The sequence below is a fragment of the Rhipicephalus sanguineus genome, chromosome 11 (genome assembly GCF_013339695.2).
Source record: "Rhipicephalus sanguineus isolate Rsan-2018 chromosome 11, BIME_Rsan_1.4, whole genome shotgun sequence".
Taxonomy (NCBI): domain Eukaryota; kingdom Metazoa; phylum Arthropoda; class Arachnida; order Ixodida; family Ixodidae; genus Rhipicephalus; species Rhipicephalus sanguineus.
Window position 1 is genome coordinate 23304836 of NC_051186.1, and position 15870 is coordinate 23320705.

Sequence of the window (15870 nt, forward strand, 5' to 3'; positions counted from 1 at the left end):
TAGTCTGGTGTATAGTGTGAAGTGAGCAGGATTCTGTTGCCCTTCTAGGTTTGCAGTACTTGAATAATCATTCCGTATTTGGGCAACACTGAGCAAGCAAAAGAGAGTTGAAAAAATAAAAACAGCTCCAGGAGTATGAACTAATAATCATTTTTATGTGTGTAATGAATATTGCAAAACATACTGTAGCTGCAAATCGTACATTCTATTATAATAGACAGGCAGATGCCAGGTCTAGCTAGTGATATGTTGCGTTCCTTGAAATCTCGCAGTGCTTTCATTGTGCCAAAACAATGACTTAATTGCCGGAAAAAAAATGCTATTGATTAGAGGAAATTGCAATTGTCATGCACGCCTGGGCACTATATAGGAATGGGTTTGGTTGGCTGTATTGGTCTTGAGAAGTCAAGGGACTGTACATAGGTGATGCAGAAAACCACCTGCGTTTAGCACCAGCAGAGCAGTTTGAAGACTTTGCATGAGCAAGTTGGATAGCAGAAAAGAATTAAGTAAAATGGGTGCACTTTGTTTCATATTGAAATGCAACATGAGCATCCTTTTATTAATACTAGTTAATAGAAACTAAAAAGAAGGCAAGTATGTGTCATCATCAAAAGTTCTGTAATGATGTCAATCTTGTCCCACATTTGTCTTTTTAAAAATATTATGATACTACAGTCAAACCTTAGTATAACAAAGCCACACTTGCAGCAGAAAACTTCATTAGATTGCAAATCTTGCTCAATCGATGTGATGGAGGTTCACCAGTAAAAAGAATGCTATAGATTCAAAGGCCATCCCTGGTGACGGTATTTCACTTGTAGCTACCCAAGGTAAATTATTGCGTAAAAGTTGTGCTGATTGTGTGGTTAGGAACGCCAGGCAAAGCATCTGCGTAACGTGTGGTGTCCAGTTGTTGCTTGTGGCCTGTACCATTCTCCAAATATTGGATTAACCGCAGCTAGCACTCATAGCCGTTTGAGGCAGTGCCCGCACGTTAAGACCAAAAGCAAGGAAACTATGGTCCATTCTCACCACGAAAAACAAAATACCGGCTTTCAAATGCTGACGCTCTTATTTAGGGCATTCTAGTTGATGCTACCTTGAAGAAGCTTCCTCTGACATGTTTCTATGAATGTGGGCATTATGTCGTGCTCGTAGTACAGTCAGTGCTTGTTCTTTTGAACGTGCGCCTGCACATCGAAGGTGGCATCCAGAACCTAGCTTGCTGCATATAAGCTGACTTTCAGCTAACCTGAGCGTCAGAATTCTTGTCTGGCATGTCTTTTCCCTTACGCTCTCAATTAAGCCCTATACAGACTGAATGATTTCCGGTCACTTGAGGAATCGCTCGACACATTGTGCGACGCCGGGTGACCGGAAAAAGCTTTTGTCGCACCGATCGGTTCAAGGACGATTTTTGTTGCCAGGAGAAGTACATCACCTGTCGCAAGCTAATCAGAGCACGAGGTTACGAGAGAACGGAGGGCAATGAGTGTAGAGCCATGCGCGGCATGGAAATCAAACGTTGCCAGTGTGGCCATGCATAACAGCAGCGCTGAAACACTGCGGGCATTCCAGCCCTGCCGTGGAACATACGACTATGGCTGGACAAGACAGGAGGCTCTTCTTTTCCGGCCATGAGACAGCGCCTCTCGGGAGAGTTGGCGGGCACAATCGTCACGCAACTGAGAGCTGCAGTACGAACACAGCTGCCATGTCACCGATGCGATCGATCGTGCGACAGAAAACTTCCCGGTGTGAACGGGGCTCTATAATGTCATCGTCCAGCTCTTTGGTTGCGACTGCCTGAGCATTGCAGGACGTAAGCTATTCTAGCTCTAGACATCACTTGCAGCATCTTTAATATATCACAGCATGTTCTTCGAGATTTGCTACTTTTAATCGGAACCAGTGTCGCAAAATATTTTTTGGGTTGCTGGAAGCTGCCTTCACAAGGCCTTCAAGATGAGCTTCTGGTACTTCGATGTGTGGACGGCCTCATGCCTCATGGCCGCGGTACAGGAACAGATACTTAGGCAAGTTTGTAGGGTTCCATGATGATACTCAGAAACTCAAAAAGACGAGAAACACAAGAAAGGATTACCAGACAGGACAAGAGGGCGCAGCGATGTTTTTGCGTGCACGACTTGAATGCACGAAGAATGCACGGCACTTGTTTTCTGCTGAAACGTTTCGTGTGAACAGATGTGTACAGGCGACTTCTGTTTCAGCTGACTTTCTTTAGATTTTTGATAAATCTGCTGGCCACAGAGACTGCAGGTACTTTTGAAATATTCAAAAGCTTTGTTGAATGAACACTGTGCGAGAAAATTACTTTGTTAAATAGTGGAAAAAACATGGTCATCACTGTAGCCATGGGTAAATAAAAATAGTTCGTCGCTTAGATGATTTTATCGAATTGAGGTTTGTTATATGGAGGTTTGACTGAAGGTAGAGGTGAGCACAATTTTATTGTAAATAAGCCTGACTCAGTGTGTGCCCTTGGTAATATATCGCTCATTGCTTAAAGTTTATCTCTTATCAACTGCAACTCGTTTATTTAAATGTTCACAGAAAATGTACAGATGCTTTTATTGCTAGTGCCAATGAGTCACTGAGGTTGACTGAAAAATGTCATATTATAGTCGCTGCCAGCAACAGAATCTTGCTTGCAATTTCTACACTGAATATTGAATCAATGTGAAGAGCCATTATAAAGATTTCATATGCTTGTGCAGTTAGGATACGTGGGGCACAGGCACCTTCACTTTGTGCAGCATTTTCTTGCTGACCGTGTGCAAAACTATGTTGTCGCGTTAAGTGCTGTACAAAGTCACCTCTGGTGCCTTCCAAGTGGGACAAGAGTTTCGCTATTGCTTATCAATAGAGATGCTATTTCACATCACGAGTTTGATCACCATTCGATAAAGAAGTTTTTAGATCGGAAGTACGCTCCTCCCAGTCACAAGGATTAAGCGCAGTGTAGAAGAAACAGAATTAATAAAAAATAATCGCTTGCTACAGAACCAAGTGAAGACGACGGGCCTTTGTCCTGTCCAGAGCACATTCCTTTCATAATGCACCAGCCAGCGGCAACAAGCAATTTTTTTGCATTCCCCGTGTTATTGAGTTATAAAATGGCAGGAGGTCAGGCTTCATATCGAGGAATACAGGCAACATTGGTAGGCAATATATTCACTACATCTTCGTTGCGACAAGCAGGTTTCTTTACAGAATGTAATCACAGTGCCCATTATTGTGGGCATTAGTAATAATATATGTCAAGTGCCAACATTTAGAATATAGGTATATTCATAAGCTGTTCTTGTAAATATCTTTGCTCATACAATGCAACTGAATGCAAATCACTTACAAAAGCATTGCAGTATCCTTAGTTCAGCATTCTGCCACTTGGTATGCTCTTTAGCCGCCTAAATGAAAATGGACCAGAAGTTCGTCAATGTGGTGTGCTAATACAGAAGTCTAAACTGGATGCAGTTTGTTCATTAAGAAAAAGGCACATCAGAAGCTCATTTGCGTGCGTGCCTTTATTTCTAGAATGGAATTGAACATTAATTAAGAAGGGACATAGTGAAGATGACATACTTGTATGCCTTTAAACGATCATTAATACCTGAAGACTGCAGGCATATGCCAAAAGAAAACTGGCATGTGTTTTTATTATCAATGTCATAGATGGCTCTAAATGAATGTTTTTAGAGTTAGCGCCATCATACTGGTATTTGTTATTATGTGAGGCGTGTACGTGTAAGGAACAAAATGTGTTGTGTCCCGCGACAGCTAGTAGCCCCTTCCCAATCTCGGTATGCTTTTCCACATGACAGCCCAGTACCTTAAGATGCCTTCTGCACGCGACAAATCAAAGTCGTTTTTCCTCCTCAATCAGCATGGGATTGTTAGTGCACACGTGTTGTGGCACGGACTAGCAAAAAGGTATGCATAAGCCTAATTAACGTGATGGAGCAGTTTGAATTAAGCGGCTTTAAAATATGTTGAAAACATACTGGTCCAACCAAAAGTTTAAAATTTGTTTGATTTAACCGAAAGCTTGGATTATTAGAGTTTGAATTATTGCGAGTCTACTGCAGCTTGAGCTTACGACAAATAGTACTACTCAAGAAATTCTTGATTGTGGCATGAAGCCACCTTTTCACCTGTCTCGCTTATGGCTGCAGGGTAGCCATAAGAACTGCTGAGAAGCATCACAAATGTGCACATACACACAAATTCAGGATAAGATTGAGGAAATTGCTTTAGGCTCTTGCACAGCTAGTGTTTCAGTGTGTGCTATTACAGTTTAATGTGACATTTACTACTTGCAATATGTAAGCGGATACGAGTTATGTGCAGTCTAGTGATGCCAGAAACGGAGTGTTGTGGCTACAACTTCACTTTCGGTGTAACTGCGCTGGCAGAATAAACGCATGGACCAACAGGTACCTTACGCTCCATAACCCGTTTCCTTGTTCGCAGGATATTCTTGCAGCATTGCTGGAGAATAAAACAGCAGAAGGGAATGGCTGCCTACTCACATTACCATCAGGCCGTTAAGATTTCAAAAGGCCATGAGAGATGCCATAGCGGGGGCTTCTTTATAGTGCAACCAAAACACAGTACATAAACTATTTTGTATTTCTCAAAACATCAGGATGTGTGATTGCCTAACACTCTCCTCGGGAACAAATTGTGATGGCAGCTTACATCGCATGCACCTGTTACACTGCCATGTGTCTTAAGCAGGCTTTTCCTGTTAGTCAAAGTGTGTGCGTCATTAAACACTCATGGAAAGAAACAAAAGGTGTCATCGAGTTGTTTACTATTTATTATATACACAGACAGCTTTTGCTCAAGAACAAAGCAAAATTCAATTTGCAACAATGTTCAAGGCAACTTTCAGGGAGCTACAAACTTGACCAAACCACAAAAATCAAGCGTACATTCTGATAATTTCACGGTAACTATGACTGACCTGGACTGATGTAGATGGTGACAATGAGAACTATGCAATGGTGTTTGAGAAAGTGAGAATGTCCACTGCTTCAGTTGGTGTACCAGTGGCTTTTTCCAGTTGAGCCAAAGAATAGGGGCTTCGAACAGTTACAACATAGGCTTTGACATTGCACAGATTAGCACCTGTGAACATGACGGTCCTAATCCGGCTGTGAACCAAGGCAAGTACATTCACATGTGACTAGCACTTTCTCTGCACTTCTACTTGTTTGTGCTACTTTATCCTCTACTCGCATCACCAATAGGGTTGGGAAATGCTAAATTGTGTAGCTGGGTTTTGTTTGCTTCTTCAGAAAGCTCCTAGACATTTTTATTCTACCCAGAAATTTCTAAGCTAGCACTTCTCTTCAGTAAAGGAATTTAGCTATAAAAAGATGCGAATATGCACAAAGTTTGTGTTGCTGCTCTATTCCAAGATGAAGTGTTCACAAAGTTACAGCCTCAACAAAATATCTGCATGGAGGCAATTTATGTACAGAGCAATACGCACGGTAAGTGATCCCCTTTTTATCATCGAAGTAGCCCATAACAAAATATGGCATTGCACACTTTCCTCTTTTTTCACCGGTCTCTGCTGCAAGTTGCCGGAATCGTCCAATGCACGAATGAAATGATGTCTGCAGATTTTTAGACCACAGTATGTACAATTTTCCTTTCTGCATATAAAACCTCATGGCCCTTCCAATTCAGAAACAGTGTTCACTGCAACCGAGGGTAGGGGCAATGTTGTGTGCATGACAAGTGGTGCCGAAGCGGGTCAGTTGGCCATGTGCTCCTCGATGCCATCGCTCTCGGTGACGAGAGCCCGCTCGAGAATGACGCGTCCCTCCTTGTACCGTTGGCCCTCCTCGGTGGCAAACTCGTACACCCAGCCCAGTTTGGTGTCGCAGTTCTTGCAGGACACGTCACGCACCATGTGGCGGCCGGTGAGCATCACCCGGTCCTGCACCTCACTGCACGACAATGGGTAGCCATTACACCACATTTACTGTACTCCGATTGGTCGAGGCAGTCATCTCCAGCGAGCCTTCACAAGGGGCACTGCAGTGAGCTAGTTTCATGTCGAAGCGAAGCGCGAGGAAAACAGGACACAGTAAAGAACACACAGGGCAGGTGCAAACTGGGGACTACAGTTTAATGGAAAAAATCCGCGTCTCATAGTTGGCAATGACAACAACGATCTGACATCACGTGACCGTCCTCGGAAAAAAAACAAACAAAAAAAACACTGAATTAAACAGTCTGTAACCACTTGTGCAAAACCAAAAAACATGGGTTATCTATAGAACTACGAACTGAAGTTATCTCACGTTTTTTTTAGGGGCGAAGCTCCTTAAGGAGGCACCCGTTCGTCCCTCGTCGTGGTCGTAGTAGTGAGTAACAAGTCTTACGCTTTGACCTCCAAGGTGGTGCCGGTGGGAGATTTCTCCTGTGCGTTGTTGAACAATAAAAAATTCGCAGCGTGCGCGTTAACTAAAAGCCGAATTCTTCTGTCTCTCATTCCCCATTAGCAGCCATTGGCATGTTCCAGTAGGAAACGTTAGTAGAAGTAGAAGTGTAAGTGTTAGCTAAAAGCCGACTTCTTCTGTCTCTCATTGCCATTAGCAGCCATTGTTTACCTCCAAGGTAGTGCCTGGTGAGATTTCTCCTGTGCGTGATTAAACAATAAAAATTTTGTTCAAAACGCCGTTGATTGATGAAATAAACCAACGAAAGACGCCAGATGTTTTGTAAAAGCAGAACGAAAGAACGCCAGATGTTTTTCTTAAAGTGTAGTAGTTCTATGTAGCCACCTCGCCCGATCGTCAACGGGCGAGGTGGACCGGCAACGGCGCGAGGACCCTGCCGTACGAGAGTTAAATCACACTAAAAGACATACTTTGCGGGCGATACACTCTAGTGAGCTTTCAACTTTTCGTCTTAGTGTACATGATAAAGAAATTATTTCTACGAAAAGCGCAAGGCACACCTTGAGCAATATGTTTGGTTTTGGGACGCTAAATGGAACCATGAGGCGATGCGAAGCCGGAGCACTTGCACGATCGCGTTCCGTTGGCTTTCGTTGGGCATGCTACCGACCTCGCGTCGTGGAACGCGCGTCCTGTCTTCCCTCTAGCCTTGCCTTTAATTCGCACAGGGCGAGCGGGGAATGCGGTCGCTCTTGGCGCTCTTTCGCTCGGGAGCGGACTTCTTCCTTGCATTTCACCGATCACAAGTGATAATGAAGGGACCACGTAAACCAACAGTACAATAAAAGTTTGATGTTTAATATATACACGATGTTTCACACTCTTTATATTATGTACTGGGCGCATTTCACGGAAGAGTTTCACGGTTTACAGATGATTCCCTCCGTAGCTTCGCCCCACTCATCATCATTCACCCCGTGGATATGCTGTGATTTTTTTTTAAGGTAAGCGTACTCCGATTCTATTACATGTATCGATGGGTGGTGAACACACGTGTCTTCTTCCTGTTTTATCGAGGCAGCCTCAACCATTTCCCTTGCCTGCTTGTGAGCGAACATCCATTACAACCTTTGCAATGCATCGCCAAGTGTGTGTACGGCGTGCCTTTTAAGGAGCTCAAGTGCTCTCAGGGATGTACATTCAGGCAGCGCCCCGTCTGACCAATGTATGAAGCACCACATGAGAAGGGCACACGGTGCACCACCCCCGACTGACACTCAATGAACTTCTTCCAATGATTCACGCCACACCCGTTTGTTGCTCATTTCCTTTTCCTTCACTTTTTTGTCAATGGCTGCACACACCTTACCAACCCTGTTTTTTGCTGAAAACAGCACGCGTACACCATATCTTGCCGCGACCTTTTTTAACCGGTGTGACACTCCATGCAAATATGGAATAACCAGAAACTTGTCGGTCACCTTCTGTCGCTCAACGACATGCGCACCACCAGCCAGCTCCATTTTTATATTGCCCAAGATTCTGCTTGACGCCTAAACTAGAACTTCATCCGGAAACCTGGCTTCACGTAGCCGGTTCACCTGCCTAACGAAACTGCACTCTACTTGGTGAAAGCATGATTTAGTGACAGCCGCGTGTAGACAATTAGTAGATATACCACTTTTTACCAAATGCGAATGAGCCGATGAAAACAGCAACAGCGATTTTCAACAGCGGCAAGATATGGTGTACGCGTGCTGTTTTCAGCAAAAAACAGGGTTGGTAAGGTGTGTGCAGCCACTGACAAAAAAGTGAAGGAAAAGGAAACCAGAGCAATAAACGGGTGTGGTGTGAATCATCGGGAGAAGTTCGTTGAGCGTCAGTCGGGGGTGGTGTACCACGTGCCCTTCTCATGTGGTGCTTCATACATAGGACAGACCAACGTTTTTAGAACCAATACAGTTTCGCAGCTCCACTCGCGTGCCGGCACAGGCGGCCGATGCGTGAACTTATGGTGCTGCTGCTCCATTTTGCTTCACTTGCTGTGGCCCCCGGGATCGGATACGGCAACGCACCGTTGCTCTCAATGGCGCGTTGGCCAAGCTAATCGCGGAGGTGATGCATCTGCCGCAGCGATCTCAGACGCGCGAGGAGTAGCCGCTGGCGACGCGTTGCGCGTTTCTCTCTGCTTGCTTTGTCCGTACTCCGTGCGTGATTGTTTGCGAACGGTGATCCCTTGGGAAGCAGTTCTTTCGATTTAGCACATGTGAAAGGGACAAAGCTGAAGAATGTCATCTTGATGCGCGTGTTGCACGAGCGGCTCGGAAACAAACACTGCTCATCACTTCTACAGAGTCAAGGCTTGCAAGAAATATCTTCTGGACGTCAATCCCACCAGAATCATGAAGACTAACTTCGCTGCAAGTCGCTAAACCCGGCTTAGGGAATAAAATCGGGTACCTTGATCAACCATAGTTCGCGTTGTATGCCTTTCTGAAGAAATCGTAATTAACTCGCACGAAAATTACCAACGGTCCTCTGTTTTATGACTTGCTTATTATGACAAATCTAAGTACATGAGCCAGTGTCATTTTCGCTTCTACAGAAAAAATGCGACCGCCTTAGTCGTGATCGATCCCGCAACCTTTGGGTCAGCAGCCGAGCCACTGTTCCACCGTGGCGGCTAAACACAGGTTGACGGCAATGGAATATTTGTGCGAGAGGACAGCTAGATGCGCGAGATTGTACCATTATTATAGGTCACGTTTGATTATCTTTTGATATTCCTGGAGCTTAGTTTGTGAAATAATCGCTTTTTAAAACAGCCGAGGTTATTGAAAAAGCTTAAATCTCGGCTGTCACGGCCGCCGAACGCTGCAGCGCCCATAAATCACATGGGTGTTGTAGCAGACGACGCGAGTGGCATGATGCAAGATGGAACTGCAGCGCCGCTAGTTCTTGCGTCGGCCGTCACGTCCACTTCGGAGAACAAGCGTCTATGGGGAGCTGCGAAACTGACCTGGTTCTAGAAACATTGGGACAGACGGGGCGCTGCCTGAATGTACATCTCGGAGAGCACCTGAGCTCATTAAAAGGCACGCCGTACACACGCTTGGTGATGCATTGCAAAGGTTGTAATGGATGTTCGCCACTTTTTGAGGCGACGCAGGTCTTGTTCGCTCACAAGCACCAGAGGGCAAGGGAAATGGTTGAGGCTGCCTCGATAAAACAGGAAGAAGACACGTGTGTTAGCCACCGATAACTTCGGTTCGTAGTTCTGTAGACAACCCATGTTTTCTGGTTTTGCGCAAGTGGTTACAGACTGTTTAATTCTGTTTTGGTTTTTCTGTGTTTTTTTTTGTTTTGCAATGACGGTCACGTGATGTCAGATCGGTGTTGTCATTGCCAACTATAAAATGCGGATTTTTTCCATTAAACTGTAGTTCCCAGTTAGCGCTTGTCCTGTGTGTTCTTTACTGTGTCCTGTTTTCCTCGTGCTTTGCTTCGACATGAATCTATACCAACTCGCCCAGTACTCTACGTTACTTGCGTTGAGCTAGTTGGTAATTATTCATCATGAAAGAAGGCGGGCGTCCACATGCGGACACAGCTGAAGAGAAAGAGGGCTGCCCCGTTCTCTTCCGCTGTGTCCGCATTTGCGCACCCACCTTCTTTAGTGATGAGTAGAACCTTGTTAAAGGGCTCCTAAACCACCTACGATATTTTTTTCAACATTTGAAATAAACGCGCGCATTTAGTTCAGAGTGTCATCACGATCAACAGTGTGAAACGAGGCAGCGTTACGCATCGTGCCGCAAAATAAGAGACCTTCCCCCACAGTCGGTAGTGACGTCACCAGTAGAATTTGGTCACGGCAACAGCAGAGCGAACCTGGTTGTGTGCCTGCCGGTACGCGCTCTCCCTGCTTATCCACACTCGGCCACGGAGCCAACAAACGGAGCGTAGCAAAGGAAATTCACGTTGCTACGTGTTTGTTGTAGATTCGTGCACACCACAACTAAATTTTCACCTCTGGGTGGTCCAGGGGCCCTTTAATACATGCTTGAAAAAAAAAAAAAAAAGCCCTAATATCTGGAAAAACGTACACTCTAGATTCACTAAAACATCGTTCAGTTTCGCTTGATAATTGCGGACCCTACTTCATGACAGTGCGATATATGTGTAAATAATTATCGCTCTACAAAAGCAAGGCGGCTGATGGCAAAACTTCGATTACGGACGCACGATCGCCTTGGACGAAGATCGAAAATAGCCACGTGACGCGGTGAACATTTTGCAAGCCGGAATGAGAACAATGCGTACGAGCAGGTACTCGAGACAGCGCCCATTCACGGGCACGCAAATGGGATCACCTGTAGTTGAGATTGACCACTTTGTTGAAGAGGAATGCCCTTCCCGTGGCGCCAGTGAATCTCGTACTGATGAGCTCGCTGCGATTCGTCAGAATGGTGTCGCAGCTGGCGCACGAGAACAGTCGAGAACCTCCGATGTGGTCGAGGAAGATGCGACCCATGTTGACCTGCGAAACGAGATGCAGCTGAGAAGATAGCGACGCAAATGAAGACATAGTGGTCACTCAAAAGCCAATTTCGCCTTGTAAAGATTAGAAAGCATGGCTAGAAAGGCACGCACCAGTTAACAGGTTACCAACTTACCAATGCCTTGTTCAACAGCTGTAGCGGATGAGTTGTCTGGCTGTCTGGCTTGACAACAAACCTGACGTTACGTCATTTGACATCATCAATGACGTCACTAAACGCTAGCAAACTTCTTATTCTCATTTATCTAACTAAATAATATAATGTTTTGCTCTAAGTACGTATATTATCAAAATGTGATATTGTTATGTGCCTTTCCATAATTTTTGTGAAAGAAAAAGCCATACAGAGTCAAGCAGGTGGCTATGTAGCCGTATGTTAGGCCGGTCTGCAGGTCAAGACTAGGGTGGCTAGTCAAGACAAGACAAAACGTACTACACAAACGAGCAAAATGGCAGCCCGTCGCCGTGTTGTGCAGGCAGAGGATTTATCGAATGTAGAGTTTGAAACCAGTGAAGATGTCGAAGTGATACCGACGTTCGACGCCATCGGCCTCAGAGAAGACCTTCTGCGAGGCATTTATGCATATGGTGAGCCCACATCCCGGCTGGCTAGAGTGTTCTGCTGTTGGGCCTAACGTGTGTTTGTGAGCTACATTGAAAGTTTTGTGTACTTAAGATTACTCGGTCTGCGTGGTTTTCTCTCGCTTGTTTGGCCCTGCGAAGCGGAGGAGCGTCAGTATAACGTGAATTCCACAAGCGCGTGTGCCTTCGCGCGCTGTTTTTACCATTTACAAATATCACGTGAATTGGTTCTACCTTTTGTTTGACATTTTCTACGTGATATTTCTGATTGCTGGTATTCGAATTTTTATAAGATGGTAGTGGGTATATTGCCGGCAACTGGCATCTTCTCGTTTGGGGATATTGTGCTGGTATTGTTGTCCAATTAATCCGGCTTCTCAAGTTTGGTGGCGCAGTAGGCTAACGCATCGCTGGTGTTGCGACTTGCTAAGACGTCGGTTCCAATCCCGCAATTGTTCTTTTTTGAGCGCTTTCAAATAGACAAAGCTGCTCAAACTAACTGAGCTTAGTGCATGATATATATGTCGATACGCTGTTGTAGTCTGCTAAGATGAAAAGTAGCCTGCAGCATTTTTAACCCTTATCACTCGAGCGTCGACCGTACGCAGTATGGGCACCGTACATACGTTAGGAGCCGCCACAGTCGCGCGCTGCCCGTTCTTTGGTGCTTCGCTTGAGGCGTTTTCTTTCCCGTTTGCTTCCAAAAGACGTCAAATTGTTAGCAGCTGACAGACAATGTAGCGTTAGCGCGTGTGCTTCGTTTCGCAGCAATTATTCGTGGAGTTCGGCATTCCTACGAACAGCGCAACCGACAGAAAACGAACTGCCCGCGAAAATACCTCGCGCCGTCACAGCGGCAGCGTGGAGCGAGCTGGGGTGCAAACGCGGAGCGATGTTTTATGCTATATTATTCTTATCGTCCACCATCTGCAGCTGACTGATCGCGTTGATAACGCGGACGGACCGTCGCTCTCTTCACTGGCGAAGCGCGAAAAGCACGAAAAGTATAGTCATCGTAAAAGGCATCGTTCCTCAATTTCACTCCATTGCGAGCGCTTGAGGGCATCCCGCCAAATCTGCGCTTCTTGCCGCTAGGGAAGCCTTTGCTCGGGCAGTGGAGTTACGTCTGCACGGAGCCTATCAGCGCCTTACAGCGGCGATAATCTGGTAGCACCAGTGCTGCTTTGTGCGGCTGCGTACAGGCCTAGTGCGCTGCAGCTTTGGATGGATGTATACGGCTGTGCCCTTTAGATCGGGCGGCGGCTCACGCCACCTAGCCATAAAGTTAAGTACTATCACTATGTATTGAAGGATTACATTTCACTCGTGCCTTGATTGTAGCCACCAATCGGTTAGCCTCCTCCTGGTTATTTCTACTCGTTTAAAGTCTATTTTGCCTTCACTGTCCCTAAACCCCAATGCTTTGAAAAATTCCGCGCCATTATCTTGGACTGTAGGGTGAAGCCCTTTACAGAACATTATCAAATGTTCAGCTGTTTCCTCCTCCTCTCCACACGCACTACGTAACGTGCCTGTGCCTTCGTATTTGGCTCGGTACGGCTTGGTCCGCAATACTCCCGTCCTGGTCTCAAACAGCAGAGAACTACCCCGAGAATTATCGTAGATCTTTTCTTTTGCAATTTCCTGCTTGAAAGTTCGGTAAGTCTCCAGTGATGATTTCGTAAGCATCCCCATTTTCCACATGTTCCTCTCTGTTTCCTTCACCTTCTTCTTAACCGATGTTTCCTTTTGGCTTGGTATTCTGCTGTTGTCTAAATACTTGCTTGACAGTTTTCCTCCATTTAGTATCAACATTCTTCATGTACAAGTAGCTGAAAACTTTCCTAGCCCAACGCTCCTCTCCCATTTTTCTCAATCGCTCCTCAAATTCTATCTTGCTGCTAGCTTCCCTGCCCTCGAACGATGTCCATCCCATGTCACCCTGTACCCCCTGATTTGGGGTATTCCCGTGTGCTACCTATGCCACGTTGTTTAATTTCCAATCTTGCTTGAACCTCTGATCTCATGCACAAGACCGCATTGCCGAACGTCAAACCTGAGACCATTACATTACCCCTTTCCAAATCCCTCTCACAACGTCATACCTATTGTAGTTCCACAGTGCCCTATTTTTCATTACAGCTGTATTCCTGTTGCCCTTAGTCATTACGTATCTTTCGTGCTCCCTTAGGTACTCAGCCCCATTGTTTATCCATACGCCCAGATATTTGTATTTATCCACTATCTCCAGCGTGACTTCCTGTATCTTATGCTCACTGCCTTCATTATCATTAAGAATCATGATTGCCAATTTTTCCCTACTGAACTTCAAATTTAACCTACCTCCCTCATGACCGCAGATGTCTATCAATCCCTGCAGATCTTCCTTGTTGTCGGCCATTAATACTATATCATCTGCATACATCACTGCCGGTAATGACTTAGAATAACAAAGAGCTGAGCTAGTTGGTAAGTATTCATTCTAAAAAGACAGGGCGTGCAACCGCGGACACAAGAAAGAAGTCAGGACACCACAAACGCCGACTAACAACTGAAGAGACGCACAACAGCTGAAAAGAAAGAAGGCACGAAAACTTATCTGCGCATGCCCATGCAACAGGCGAACATATCAATCCGGCACGCGTGGCGGTCTACGTGGAAGATAACTGTTAAGGCATTTGATTTCATCTTTATGCAAGTTAATCGACGGTTGGCTCACGCATGCGCTACCACTATTCTCGATATGCCATGCTTCAATCATCAGGCGCGTTTATGGCGTTAATGTTGTTTTCACGGCTGCCAATAAGCTAGGTGAGATTTGTGCCGCTGTGCAGAGGAAGAATGAGGGAGTAAAAGACAAGAAGCGGACCGATATTTGTTTCGTAAAACACACCAAAAAATTCACTGATTGCCGTACGAGTGTGGTATATAAGATCCCTTTCAGCTGCAGCCGCTTCTACGTAGGACAGACGGGCCGATGCATTAACCAGAGATTGTTGGAACATAAGAGATCGCTAACAGGAGGCTCACCTTCTAATCTATCTTTACATTGTTGAGATTGTAAGTGCACGCTAAAATTTGATGAATGCGCAGTATTGTACCGGCATAGAAATGAAGAAACGCGCCTGATGATTGAAGCATGGCATATCGAGAATAGTGGTAGTGCATGCGTGAGCCAACCGTCGATTAACTTGCATAAAGATGAAATCAAATGCCTTAACAGTTATCCTCCACGTAGACCGCCACGCGTGCCAGAGACCGCCACGCGTGTCGGCGGCTCCTGCGCTTGCAGCTGCGAATACAGTGTTCTTCATTCCTTTTAACACACTCGTCAAAATTTGATCGGAAAAAGGAAATCTTAGCACCAAATTATTGCCCGCAGAGAATCCTCAACTGGTTGGGCACTACAAAACGACGAAGCGTTTCACACGTACCTCACGTCGTCTGCTAGTTTTTGCAACCCTGTGCTTCACCACCAAAGCGAAGTACAAAAGTCACAATTAATATACTACGACACACCCAACTTGCCAGTTGAAAACAATCAGCTAAGGTTGACACGTTAGACGCAAGAAATCGTGTCATAAGGATGGCTCACGGCAATTTTGATCACAATCAAGTCCGACTCGGATTCTTCGCTGCTACACGTGAACATTCGCTGGCAAATTTACTCACAGCAGAGTGCTTTGAAGGGCCACTTGGTACGTCTCATTCTGTTGAAAACAGCACGAAGACGGGACGAAGGCTAAGGAAGAGTGCTTGTGTTCCTTAGCCTTCATCCCGTTTTTGCGCTGTTTTCAACGCAGCGATTTTACTCGAAGTCGATCCAGTCAACTGCAATTCGCACCTCTCAGCCGTGGTCATATTTTATTATATATTAGCAGCGCATACTCGGTATGATGCACCATCATGGACTTGCAGAGGGTATCGTGCGCCGAGGTAGTCGGATCAGTGGCTACGATAATTCTCAATTGCGATTAGATATTTGACCCGGAGCGGGTCGTCAGTAATCGCAAATTCCGTGTAACGCCAGTATTACACACATACACTAATATTTCTTGCAGACATTATGACACTAGCTTACGCACTTTCTTCGCTTTCACAGATGATGAATTCTGCTCACCCAGTGCTGCAGATATCAGCATAGGCCCCATACTTTCGGATCAGTTGTTTTGATGTTTCTGCAGTTCAGCTGTGCCTACTGCATTGTTGTACTACATGAGCAAGTCTGTAGTTAACAGAGCATTGTTTATACACAAATGTAGGGTCGGGTGGGGTCACTTTCAC

At 45.5% G+C, this 15870-nt stretch overlaps 2 protein-coding genes across 3 annotated transcripts in view; one reads left to right on the plus strand and one right to left on the minus strand.

Annotated features, from left to right (window-relative positions):
- Positions 1-4825: 4825 nt before the first annotated feature.
- LOC119374359 (protein yippee-like 5) lies at positions 4826-11191 on the minus strand. Of its 2 annotated transcripts, none has more exons than XM_037644442.2 (3): positions 11120-11191; positions 10817-10983; positions 4826-5987 (listed from the first exon to the last, which is right to left on the minus strand). In XM_037644442.2, exons 2-3 carry the CDS (start codon positions 10975-10977, stop codon positions 5792-5794), a joined length of 357 nt encoding a protein of 118 aa, XP_037500370.1. In that variant the 5' UTR covers positions 10978-10983; positions 11120-11191; the 3' UTR covers positions 4826-5791. The 2 variants fall into 2 exon arrangements, with proteins under 2 accessions (XP_037500370.1, XP_049266716.1); XM_049410759.1 differs by having other exon boundaries at positions 11105-11172.
- LOC119374357 (eukaryotic initiation factor 4A-III) overlaps positions 11077-15870 on the plus strand; it is an 89706-nt gene continuing 84912 nt past the window's right edge. The window contains exons 1-2 of the mRNA XM_037644439.2: positions 11077-11088; positions 11397-11592. Of these exons, the coding sequence (XP_037500367.2) occupies positions 11077-11088; positions 11397-11592 (208 nt within the window). The remainder of the gene's footprint in view (positions 11089-11396; positions 11593-15870) is intronic.

Excerpts from the sequence above, each read along its gene's own strand:
- LOC119374359 (XM_037644442.2), bottom strand. The coding sequence starts at position 10,977 with ATGGGTCGCATCTTCCTCGACCACATCGGAGGTTCTCGACTGTTCTCG. Across the intron at positions 5,988-10,816 it reads GTGGTCAATCTCAACTACAG|TGAGGTGCAGGACCGGGTGA; the intron begins GTGATCCCATTT and ends ATTGTCGTGCAG.